We start from the raw sequence: 13,480 nt of genomic DNA on the forward strand, positions 1-13,480 counted from the left end.
GTCCACACACCAAGGAATGTGACAGCCTCTAGAACCTGAGAAGGGCCCTCAGCTATAAGCCAGCCAGAAAACAGGATCTCAGTCCTACAACCAGAAGGAAGTACACAGTTCCTGCCAACAACCCAAGTAAGCAAGGAAACGGGTTCTCTCCTAGTGTCTCCAGAAAGTAGCATAGCCAACGAACTGATTTTACTATGGTGACACTCATACAGGCTTCTGGCCTACAAAAGTGTAAGAAAATAAATTTGCCTTGTTTTAACTCACTAAATTTGTGGAAATTTGTTATGACAGCAATAGGAAACTATTTCAAGTGGTTAGGACAAGAAAATACAGGTAGCTTCCACTAGGGTGATAGCTATGGCCAACAAAGATGCCCAGAGGTAGGTCTGAGGCAAGCTATTAAAGAATTTTATTAATGATGTGACTAAGTTCAAAGATCATTCTATAAAGCCATCACTAGCAAGGGAAGCTAACTAGCCCAACAGAAGAGTAAAACTACTGTGGGGTTCTCTGCCCTCAGTGTATCCACCAGGCATGCACAGTGCACACTTAGGATCTGGGGGAAACATGGAAAATGTGGACACTGCATGTCTATAAGATGTTTCAGGGGAAAATAACAACTACAATAACAACAACAAAATCTATCTTTGACAGCAAAAAACCTCATTTGTTCCGGCTACCTGAAAAGTCATCAGGTCTGTATTCATGACTCAGCTGCAGTAACTCTTTCGTTTTCCCTGCTCCTCGTTCCATGTTATAGTACATCTGACCCTTGAACAACACAGATTTGAACTGTGCGGGTCTGCTTATACACACATTTTTTTCAATAAATATATTGGAAAGTTTTTGGAATATTTGTGACAATTTGAAAAACCTTGCAGACAATCCAGGTAGCACAGAACTATCAAAAAAATTAAGAAAAGTTAGGTATGTCATGAATGCATAAAATATATGTAGATAATAGTTTATCCTTACATAGACATAAGGTGATATTTAATATAAAATTAATAATGTGTTAGTCTTCTTACTGTTTTATAACTTTGCTCTCAAAGAATTACATTACCATACAAGATGCCTCTCTGTACAGCATGCCTCTCTCTTGTAATTGGAGAAACTGCCCATTAGCCTATCATCACAGGTAAGTGGTTTTTAAAAAAACGTAATGGTGTTTCCAATACTGTAATATGAATATGACTGTAATACTTAGGCCATAAAATTTTATGATTCATTTATAGTATATAGCTAGGCTACAGCGATGCAACTCTATCAATTACACTAGTCTACCATAAAGCAATCATATTGCTGCTTCTTATCAATGCATGAATCATTATACATGTAAATAAATACGAATTTCTTCTTCACAATATCTTTTCATTTTTGACGTCTAGTGTTAGTAATACATATACCAACTACAGTGTTTTGTATCATATAAGACAACGCTGATGCATGTACTGACAGACGATTCATCTTATAAACAGATGACGTAAACTTATGCTATCTAAATGCAGTACAGTACCATAAATGTATTTTCTCCTCCTTACGATTTTCTTGACAACATTTTTCTCTAGCTTCCTTTACTGTAAGAATACAGTATATAATACATATAATATACAAAATATGTGTTAATCGACTTTGTTTTATCAATAATGCTTCCAGTCAACAGTAGGCTATTAGTAGTTAACTTTTAAGAGTCAAAAGTTATACGAAGATTTCGACTATGTGGAGGTCAGCCCTCCTGACCCCTGCCCTGTTCAAAAGCCAACTGTAGCTTTAACTTTAGAGCCACCTCAAATCCTTTTCTGAAGGAGGTGGATACAAAGCATAAACAAGACAGCAGGATTGCAGCATTTGGTTTTCAAGTATGCACAGATTATTCATTCTCGGTTGTAAACAAAAAAATTAGGATAGAAAATGAAATGAATACTATTTATAAAAGGATAAATATACTGATAAATCCTTTGATTTTTCTTCAAGTATTTGTTTGATTATTAAAATCTAGCTGAGACGGGGATATGCATTCAACTTATAATAAATTTGTAAAAGAGGACATTATTGTTAAATAGGCATTTTAAAAAACAATAGAAATCAATTAACTTTTCTTAAATGTACTATATCAGAATCTGCCAATGAATGACAGTATAGTATTTGATAAGTTCAAGAGAATCAAAATGAGTAATTCTAATTCTGGCAAGACAATTGCTAAGTAAAATGACAATCTGACAAAACTTGTATTGAAGCAATCTTGAACATATCAATAGAGAAAATTCATCAAGATGGCACCATGCCACCATTCTTTCCTGTCTTAAGATTCCACTGGGCTTTTTTCCACAGGCTACGCCAAGCACAGATAAACTACGGCCTGTAGGCCCAACACCTAATTTCATGTGTAAAGTTTTATTGGTTTACATATTATCTATGACTACTTTTGCACTAAAACAGAGTTGAATAGTTAAGACTATATTCCTACAAAGCCGAAAATATTTACTCTAATTGCCCCTTTAAGAAAGATGTGCCAAACCATGGCCTAGACTCTAGGTCCTAGAGATCCTCACTAATAAAGATAAATGATTCTTACGACTGAGTGAAAAATTCTCTACCAATGAAAGCAGATGCTTAACTGCTGGTCTGAAAATAATTCCCAGTAAGCAAAATGTAGAAACTAAAGCAGTCTACATGTATGTATTAGCCAGAAAAATGAACAAAAAATATTTATTATTATGCTAGCTACTTATATCTATGAAGCATTAATAACATTATGTTAGGATTATTATACCTTATATATTATACGATACAAACACATAGATATAAGTAAAACAAAGAGGACAAAAAATATAGTCTGCTTTTTAAAATCATGCTTTGAAAAAAATCAGACTAAAACGTAACCAGAGCCAACTCCAAAAATTCAAGTTGTTCATAGGATACGAAATGCCTAGAAAGTAGTCATGTTGCAGGTTCTCCCCTTACTGGCATCAGGCGTAGAGATCCTACATTCATCATTTATTGGAAGATAAAGCAAGAAAAAAAAAGCGTTGGAAGAAACTCACTTTTGTGCTTTTCCCTTTCTCCACAGAAAAATACAGGAATCCCTGGACTCAATGCCTACTCCGTGTTCTTCCCAGACATTTTATGTTGCTCACCAGCTTCATGTTCAGGGTCTCAAGGGGCTCTTTCCAGACCTCCCAAAGTTCCCCATCCATGCAAAGGACCCAAGGGTTTCCCAGTAAATTTACTGAAAGATCATAAAAGCTACGCTAATTTAGTACTAATCTCTCCCATATTGTATTTTCATAACACTTGCATGAATTCACAGACCAAAGTCTATAAAGCTACGATGCTAACTGCTCCCCTCTACGTGCAGCACTTGCATCCATTTCAAAGATTAACCACTACAAGTACATACACCACATGCTCAGCAAACTAGCCAGGTTCCAAAAAACGAACACTGCCGCATCCCAGGTGTAGAGGCAATAAAGGTAACTCAGTGAATAGGCTAGGAAAAGGAATGGGCTGACTGTGGGCTCCAGAGAAGCCCCTTTGTGGTGAACCACAGGAGCCATTTCTGACAATCAAATTTTCAGGTCATTGGAGAAATGTACAGACCACGTCTCGCAACCTCCCAGATCCCGGCAATACCCACTAGGAGTGTCAACAATACAGAAGCTCATCCCCTCTCACACTGCCCTGAGCTCTGAAGTTAGGTAATAAAGATGTGTTGCCAGCAGTAACTTGGCAATTGTCTGTCTATATCCATAAAGCATGAGAAGAATGGGTAAACAAAATGGTGAAAACTGACAAAAAACATTATGGAATAGACAAAAATGAAAGCACTTGGCAAAGCTGAAGCTGAAATACGGAAATATTGGTTTTGTCCTGCAAGATCAAGCTCCTCAGGACTAGGGGCCACTGCTCTGACGTAGGGATACAGTCCCTATGAATTTCTGCTTCTCTGGTTCACAGGAAGTATCACATCTGGTTAGGTTAATTAGCCTAGTAATCTTATATCATTTTCCACAAACTCCAAAGAAACTGTTTTATACTGGGTCTCATTCTGAAGTTGTATTTTCGAGTAAGCATCCTACCTTAATTGAAGCAATATGGAGCAAAGTCTCTCCTCGATGATTTCTTTTCATAGCCATAAGACTACTGGGCGATAGCTTCATTGCTGAGGGACTACACATCATTCGTCTGTAACTTGGACTATTCAGTGTAGAAGGGGGCGTACCTGGTGAAGGGCTAATGGATTCATCTAATATATTACTGCTTCTCCTCCTCACTGTGTCACCAACTTTAAGTTTCTTTGAAGGTGGTGAAGAATATCCAGGCAATGGCATGTTTTTTGAGAGCACTGTTTGCTTAATAGAATTTCCACTGGTGCTCGGACTGCTGCTTCTACATCTCTTAGAAACAGAACTGGAAAGTCTCTTGCGACGCCCACGTTTCCCATTATGACCTGATGGCAAGGATTTCTTAGATGTAAGATCGTTTTCACAGAGAGTCTTCTCAGGAGTCACTACTTCATTCCTGCTCTCAATTTCTGGAGACTCAATGTGCTCAGCCAATGGTAAAGAGACTTCAGTTAAGCTTCTAGAACATTCAGATTTTGTTATGGAGCCACTCGCTAGTAAGTCTATTTTAGCATTTATCTGCGGACTAGCAATAACAGATGGTTGGCTACAGAAGGATACTAGCTTTTCCTTAAATTCCTCTTCGGAGTCAAGTTTACCGTCTTCTTTTTCTGCCTGTAAATTCCATTTTTGGTTGATTTCAGCCAAAGTTTTCTTTTTCTTTTTTTTTCCAGATTTTGTGGAAGCCTTCTTAGCTCTCTCAGAAACATCCACTGGAGGGCTTGTAGAGACAAATTCGTACATGGAGGCCTGCTGAGCATTTTCATTGTTTATCACAGGAGGATGGGTTTGCACTGAAACTTTACTCACAACATACCTGACCTTCTTACTTCGAGGACTAAACCACATTTTTATTGAATTCTTCTTATATTCTGCATCACTAAATAAACTTTTCCTAGATGTTTCTTCTTTCACATCTGATAGGAAAAAGGAAAAGAAATCTGTTACACGACAATCTCTCCCATCTTGAGCTCCCAAAGAATTTTGTTGATAGTTCTCCTAAGGTGTGTCACCTTTTATTTGTGTACTTCTTCCTTCCCTCCTAGATTTTGAACTCCCTGAAAACAGATATCCTCGTTCAACAAATATTTACAGAATCCTACTTTATTTCAGACAATGTTCTAGTGGCTGGAGACACAGCAGGGAACAAAACACGGGAAAGACAAAATATACAAATAAATAAGTAGAACATACAGCCTGCTGTATGGTAGTGATAAGAGCCATGGAGAAAAGCTATACTAAATAAATAAACAGACTGATAGGCAGGTATGAGATTTAATAAGCAGTAGTCAAAAAAAATTAAGACTTATTAACTGATGCTTAATTTAAAAAAAGACTTTTGAAAATCAATCAATATAATTCACTGTATCAACAAACTAAAAGAAAACCATGTGACTTTTCTCAACAGATATAGAAAAAAGCAAAATCCAACATCCATTCATTATTTTTAGAAAGGTTCAGCATTAGGGATAAAAGGAAACTTCTTCAACCCGATAAAGGACATCTACAAAACTACACACCGCTAGTACAATCCTTAATGAAGAAAGACTGGAACTACTGTTTTGTTCCTATTATCTTGTTCCTGTCATCAAGAACAAGGTGAAGATGTCTGCTCTCACCATCCCTATTCAACGTCATACTGAAAGTCCTGGATAGCACACCAAGGTAAGAAAAAGATAATAAAACGCACACAGATTGTAAAGGAAGATATAAAACTGTATCTATTCACAGCTGACTTGATTGGCTATATAGAATATCCCAGAGAATCTTTTTAAAAAAATAAAACAGGTGACTGTAACAAGGTCATAGAATACAAGGTCAATGTACCAAGTTCAACTGCAACTGTATTTCTGTATACTAACAATGAACATGTAAACTGAATTTTTTTAAAAATCTGGTACTGTTTATAATAGTACCAAAAAATACTTAAGTACAAGTCTAACAAAATATGTACAAGATCTGATTGCTGAAAATTAACAGTATTTATGAAAGAAATCCTATACAATTGGAAAGACATACCGTGTTCATGAACTGGAATACTCATTATTGTTAAGATGTCAATTCTCCCAGACAGATTTATAGACTGTAACATAATCCCAAGAAAATTCCAGTATGTTTAAAAAAAAAAATAATAGACAAGCTAATCCTAAAATTTACATGGAAGAGCAAAGTAACTATAATGTGGAAAAGCAAAAGACCTGGATGGCCAACACAACACTGAAGAAGAACAAAGTTGAAAGGACTACGCTACCTGATTTCAACTTACTTCAGACAAAATGAATCTCGGGAATTAAAGATAATAGTCACAACTCTTCAGGTACCATCTAATGTAACCTCAAGCTATATAAACAAAAAACTAACGAGAATGAATGAACTATAACTATATACTCAAACATGCTCTTGAGCAAAAGAAGCCAGATATAAAAGAGTACATAGAAACGGCTGTAACTAATCTAACGTGTTAAGTCAGAACAGTGATCATCCCTATGGGGAAAGGAGTCAGTGACTGGAAACAGGCAATGAGAGGGGCTTCTAGAGTACTGTTTATTCTTCTGGGTAAGTTCAGTTTGTGAAAATTCATCAAGTTATACATTTACGATGTATGTATTATATACTATATAAGAAAGTTTTTTTAAAAAAAATACGTATTTATAATCAGGAAATAAAACACAAAGATTCGTTAGAACTTTAAAAAAGAAAATAATCATTGTCCCTAATGACATTTTGTGAGTGAGCACTCTTTACACAAACACCTTGCTGCTTCAGCTAAGGTCATGAAGAAAGGCCTCTCTGAGGAGCTCACTTTTAAGTTGAGACCTAAATGACAAGAGGGCAGCAGTCACTTACGGATCTAGGAAAGTGTTTCCCAGGCAGAAGGCAGAGTAAGTGCCAAGGTCCTAAGATGGGAACCAGTTTAGCATATTCCATGGATAGCATGCCATTGTGGCTGGAACTTGGAGAAGGAGCAGAAAATGGAGGGAAATGAAGTCAGGCAGGTAAGCAGAAGCATTCTATAAAAAGCTCAGTCTCGGGGTTTTTTGCTGCTACTCCTCATTCCACTCACTTCTGAGGTGGGAGGGATCAGGACTTTATCTGCAGTCTCTCCCTTAATAATCATATATATACATAACATACACGCAGTTATTTATGTATACGCTGGCAACTCCAAATGTGTAAGTGCAGCCCAGACCTCTCCCCTGGACTCCAGGCTCCACTATTCAACTGCCTACTTAACGACTGTACCTGCATGTCTACTCCTAGTAAGTATCTCACACCAAGCATGACCAAAACTTGCTCCTCCTACAATTTTCCCATCTCAGTAAATGGCACATCCATCAGTCCGGCTGCCTTAGGACAAAACCCTTAAGAGTCAAACCTGTCTCTGTTCTCTCTCTCACATCCCATATGCAAATTACAAGTTCTACCAGTTCTACCTGAAAAATACATCCAAAATCTGACTACTTTTTGCACCTCCACTCTTACCACCACAGTACCATACTGTCTCACTAGATTACTGCCCCACCCTCCTTTGTCCTCTCCCTGACGATGTCTTTGCCTCCTCCGCTCTAAGTCGATTCTCAACACAGCAATCAGTGGTCCTTTTATAACTGGTCAGATCCTGTCACTAAAACCCACCAAGGCTGTCAATCTGACTCTTAATAAAAGCCACAATTTTAGTCTAAAAGGCCAGAAATAACCAGACCCTCCATTTCCTTCCTGATCTCACCTCCTGTTCTTTCCTTCCTCACCATTCCAGCCACTGGGCCTCCCTGTTGTTCCTCAAACACAAGAGGTATGCTTCTGCCTCAAAGCCTTCACATTTGCTGACCCTTTGCTTAGAGACCTCTTCCCCAAATATCTGCATGGTTCACTCTCTCATCAACTACAGGTCATTGCTCAAAGGTCACATTTTTTGTGAGATCATCCCTGACACTCTATTTAAATTTACAAATTCTCACCTCCTACTTATTTTACACCTCTTTTTGTGTCTTGTCTGTCTCATCCTATCAGAATATAAGCTCTAGGAAGGCAGAAGTTTGTATCTCTACCCTGCCATTCCCCAGTGTCTACTCAATGTCTAACACATAGTAGATGTTCAACCAATACCTCCTGCTAAATAAATGAACTTAATGGGATCATACAACCCAGCTAAAGCAAGCTGGATCTCATTCAGACTCAATTCAGGAAGAAGAATGTTTTATGCTTTAGAATGATCACTCTGGCTGCTACTGAGAAGGAACTTTAGAAGAAAAGAATGGACACAGTGACCAATTACATAGCTATCATCCACTAGAAAGATCACAGTGGCTCTGACAAGCACTGTAGCAGTAGAAATGGTAAAATACAAAACCTAAAAGGCTACTAATTAACTAAACAAATAGGCAGGGGAGAGATGATAAAATGCTTAAAGCCCAGTAGCAAGAGGGCGTATGATATATTTCAGTAACTAAAAGACAACCAGTACACTTGCCTTGCAGAGAGACCAAGGAATAAAGTGGTTTAAAGATGAAGACTATAAAGCAATAGTCAGACCGTGCAGATTCTTGCTGGCAATGTTAAAGACTTCGATACCTATGCTAAGAGCAATACAAAACCAATAAATTGCTTTATATGAATCAGGGGGCATGACTACACCTGTGTTTTTAAAAGATCCCTCTTGGCTTGAGTGTGGGAGAATAGGTCAGAAGAAGGCAAGAGTGGATGCAAGAATAATTATTAAGAGGCCGAAAGAGGAGTCTAAGTAGAAGACGACAGCCTGGGGAGGTGATAGTAGAAAAAGAAAGAAGTAGAATTATTTGAAAAATATTTAGGAGATAAGATTTACAGGATTTGGTGATGAAATGAATAAAAGAGAAGGTGACAAAAACAATTCATATGTTTCTGGCTTGCACCACTGAAGGCACCTAGAGAAAAAACACTGATGCTGGAAGAGACAGGCCGCCCGGGCTCCTGAACATCCCTACACACTCTTGCAGGATGTACCAAGAAGGCAAGGCCCTGGCTGCTTTTTATCCAGGCCATTTCTCAGGGCTGTGTTTGCAGCAAGCCACCGTGAGGGATGCAGTAGTGTCTCCCCAGGGGAAAAAAAGCTCCCCTATTTCTGCTTATTATAAAAACAGTTCCCCAAAGCTCAGAGCTCCTTTCCTATATCGCAACCCCCTGTACGTGCAGGAAGCCATGACAGGCCCTTTGCCAAGTATCATCAAAGATGCAGCACTGCACTGAGGAACTTCAGGGGCAATGTGATAAAATATTTGCAAATTTTACACGTACATGCTCTTTCACAAAGCAACTTTACCTCCAGTTACCTATCTTACAAAATATACAAAATATTCATACATGTGCCTGAAAACATAGATGTGTTAATTGCAGCCATATTTGTAATAGCCCAAATTAGGAAAAAAGTCAGTGTTCACTCACCGGAAATCAGTTAACTATTGTTCATCAATTGGAAATCAGTTAACTATGCAGCATTTATATTACAAAATCTTATGTAGCCGTGATACATGTCAATTAACATGCAAACATCCTCAAGACACTTTAAGTGTAGCACAACCCTATTTACATTTTTAAAATTCTATTGTGTTTATGTCCAAATATTTTCATAAATTCATAAAAGAAAGACTAGGAAGGTTAAACAATGAAAACAGTACCTCTGAAAAAGATGTTGGGTTTTTTGGTTGGGGATAAAGGGTGAAGGGGGGACTTTCACACTTTACACACTTTTATATTGCTTAATCAGTTACTAAGAGAATGTTCTCTTATATTTCTTAGGTAAATTAAACAAATAGAAAATAAAATACATGAAGTTATATACCTAATTGGTGATAGAGCTGGCATTTGAATTCATGTTGCCACTAAGTAAACATTCAAAAGTTTCACTAAGTACACACTATATGTGATATTGTGATTTACAAGAAATATGTATTTGGTCTTTGTCCACTGTCCCAGGCACATAGTTCCTAAAACCCTTGTAATTTCCCGTATGAACCACAGGGGCATCTTTTGTTATATTTAGTTGTGTTCCCAGTTCCCAAAATAGCTCCAATGAAAAAGGTGAAACGGGTGTCTTTTATTATTCATAACAAGCCCCATCTCAACCACACCTGAGTTTATGTTAATGAGGTGACTTTTGGAAAGCTCCTAATGATGGGGGCTTGTTGCCAAGGGAACCAACCTGGATTACAGGGCTAGAACTTTCAGTCCCACCCCCTGACCTCCAGGAAGAGAGGAGGGATTGAGGTTGAGCCAATCACCAATGGCCAATGATTTAATCAATCATACCTATGTAAAGAAGTTTCCATTAAAAAAACCCCAAAACAGGGTTAGAGAGCTTCCAGGTTGATGAACGTGTGAAGCTGCTGGGAGAGCAGCACACCCAGGGGGGGCATGGAAGCCCCTTACCCCTTCAACATACCTAGCCCTATGTATCTCTTCTGTCTGGCTGTTCCTGAGGTATATCCTTTTATAATAAACCAGTAATCTGGTAAGTAAAATGTTTTCCTGAATTCTGTGAGTCACTTAGCAAATTATTCAAACCTGAGGAGTTGACGGGAGCTTCCAATCTATAGCCAGTTGGTCAGAAGCACAATCTGGACTTGAGACTGGCACCTGGGGGGGGGGGGGGGAGTGGAGGCTGGGTCGGGGGGGCAGTCTTGTGGGACTCTTAACCTGTAAGATCTGACACTATCCCCAAGTGGACAGTGTCAGAACTGAGTAAACTGTAGACACCCAGCTGATGTCACAGGATGGCATGATGTGTGGAAAACCCACACATCTGGTGTCATAAGTGAAACAGTACTGTATGTAACACAGTAGTGTGAGTAGAGGAGACACAATGGAGAAGTGAGCCTTTTTCTACACACATATAGTATGATCTTTGTACGTATTGTATTTTTTCAGACCTACTGATCTTGCCTGTTAACAGATGCTCCAGAAAGAGTCAGTGATGAACTGTACAGTTTTCCCTTTCTGATTCTGGCAGTGATCCCTCTTCAGGCTCTCTTGCTTTGTTTTTGCCTTTAAGCCCATTCACTTTTCTTTAAAAAATATTCCCTTGAAATTCTCTTCTCCCGCCCCACACAGGCAGGTAAAACCCAGGTCAGCCCAGCACAGAGGTGTGCACATAAATCGTAATCAGAAAACATTGATGAATTGATGAATAAATTATCTGATATCCTCTCTTAAATCTTGACAGGTATTGATACAAGGGAGGTTAGAATTCAATTTAAGGGCTAGAAGAAATCTGAAGGATCACCTGTCCAATTCTCTCATTTTAAATATGAGGCATTAAAGTTAAAAAGGAGAGGAAGGGAGTCTCCTAACTCCCAATTCAGTGCTCTTCTCTCCACACAAACTGGATTATCAAGAGGACATTTCAGGTATAAAAAAGAACACCAGAAAGGCAGGGAAACTAGAAAAAACACCATCACCATGACCACCACCACCTGACAGGATTGACAGTGACTAACAAATAATTTCATATTGCCTGATACTCATTCTCCAAATTAACACAGACTGAATCTCCTATAACCAACTAGGACAACTGAAATATGTTTTGTCTTATTTTTTCAAAAAGAAGGAAAAAGGACATTATTTGAATCATGTTTTTCTCCTGAGAGGTCACTCCTCATTCAAGCTGAAGAGAACTCTGTATAACAGTTTTCTTACACTATGGAATCAAGAGAAAAATTTTAATGAACCAAGTTCTAACACTAAGTTACTTTAAGAAGAAAACCAACAGCCACTGGTACATCTTTCGCCTAAGGACTGGTAACAGCCACTGTGTAGGGAATAAGCGTGTCTGACATTACTACAGTGTTATAAAAAATTGTCAAGTGTGCTCTTCCTACAAAGCTTTCATAGTTAAAAGACACAACGTAATTTTAATTTCATTTTTCTTATTGTTTCTGGGAATACATTTCAACATTTCTCATGTCTTAAAATATTAGCAAAAGAAAAGGAAGTTATGAAATATTTTTTGAATTCCTTTTAGATATTCTTTATTCACACAGAACACTTTATCAGTTGAAAATTATTAATACACAAGAGGATTAATAAACTAAAAGCTCAGATCTTCTCTAAAGTTCAAAATCTCTTTTGCCTATTCTTTCACCTCATGTTTCTTAAGTACAAAAGTCCTATCCTTATAAATAGATCTACCAAGTAAAAGACAGCACTTTAAACAGATAAGGAAAAATGAAACAGTGGATTTTGAAAAACAATTAGCATTTATCTCTGTAGAAATTTCAGAGATATGATCCCTGCCAAGCAAAAGAATTCAGTCAAACTCCACTCCACTCCAAAGAAGCTATCCCTTCCTTCTGGAAATGGAAAAGGAAAGCACTGCACTGAAAAGTCAGTAAATGATAAACCCAGCTGGAAGGAGTGGGTATCCGAATAAGAGCAGACCCTCTGACACCCTTTTACATCCGAACTGAACATCACCTGCTCAGAAAAGTGCTGTTAGGACAGGATCTTGGAAATAAAAACAATCAGAATGAGGATCCATTCACACAGACTTTATGTCTAAATTCAACAAGGTCTTTTCTCTGCAGTGACAAGTAGATTTCAAAATCAAGTCCTTTCCGACATAATCTCGAGACTAGAGAAAAGGTCAAAATGAAATGTTATCAAGATTACTTTTTAAGAAAGACTCAGGATTACAAAGTCTTAAAGGTTAATCCTCTGGTAGCCTGTAAAAACTCATACTTGAGTTTTTAAAATTTATTATTAAACAAGCTGATGACATTTTCAATTAAAAACAATATCAAATTCTGAAGTCCTCAACACTTATAAAACTTCCAATTAGGAGAATTAGGCATTTTAAAGGAAAATTGAGGCTTGTAGGTAGTAACAACACACTCAATCAACTAAAAAATCTAAATCTAAAAAGACAACAAAACTTCAAACTCAGGAGCACATATTTCCTAACTTATAAAGGAGTAAATGCAGAGAGCATATATTTATGTAGTTTACATTGTACACAATAATCTCACTAGTCATCCAGTAATAAATTTACTTAAGAAGATTTTGATTATGCATCTTGTCCTAACTAAGCAAGAACCAGTACAGCAAGCATGATCTTAAGTTCTGGATTTTACACAGTATAACTAAGTTAAGACTGTAAAAAGCAAAATCACCACCACTGCTGGAACATAAATCATACTACTAACAGCTACAACAGTTTTTATGGGTGAATGCTTCTAAGCATGATAAATTATCATACTCATTTCATGAAGAAAAATATTGGTCCTTCCTCTACATAGTAAATTTCCTAATGATGACATTTTTAAAAGAATTCTATTCTCTGAATTTAAATATTTCTGAGTACACCACAAACTATCGAGGAACAG

General features: G+C 37.5%; 1 protein-coding gene across 1 annotated transcript in view; it reads right to left on the reverse strand.

Moving 5' to 3' along the window:
* Positions 1-13,480, reverse strand: part of BARD1 (BRCA1 associated RING domain 1) — a gene marked incomplete at both ends in the record, with an annotated part of 74,549 nt that overhangs the window by 41,256 nt on the left and 19,813 nt on the right. Inside the window, one exon of the mRNA XM_082840649.1 lies at positions 4,080-5,041. Within this exon, the coding sequence (XP_082696775.1) occupies positions 4,080-5,041 (962 nt within the window). The remainder of the gene's footprint in view (positions 1-4,079; positions 5,042-13,480) is intronic.

This window comes from Leucopleurus acutus (genome assembly GCF_964270905.1).
Source record: "Leucopleurus acutus genome assembly, chromosome: 6".
In the NCBI taxonomy this organism is placed as follows: Eukaryota; Metazoa; Chordata; class Mammalia; order Artiodactyla; family Delphinidae; genus Leucopleurus; species Leucopleurus acutus.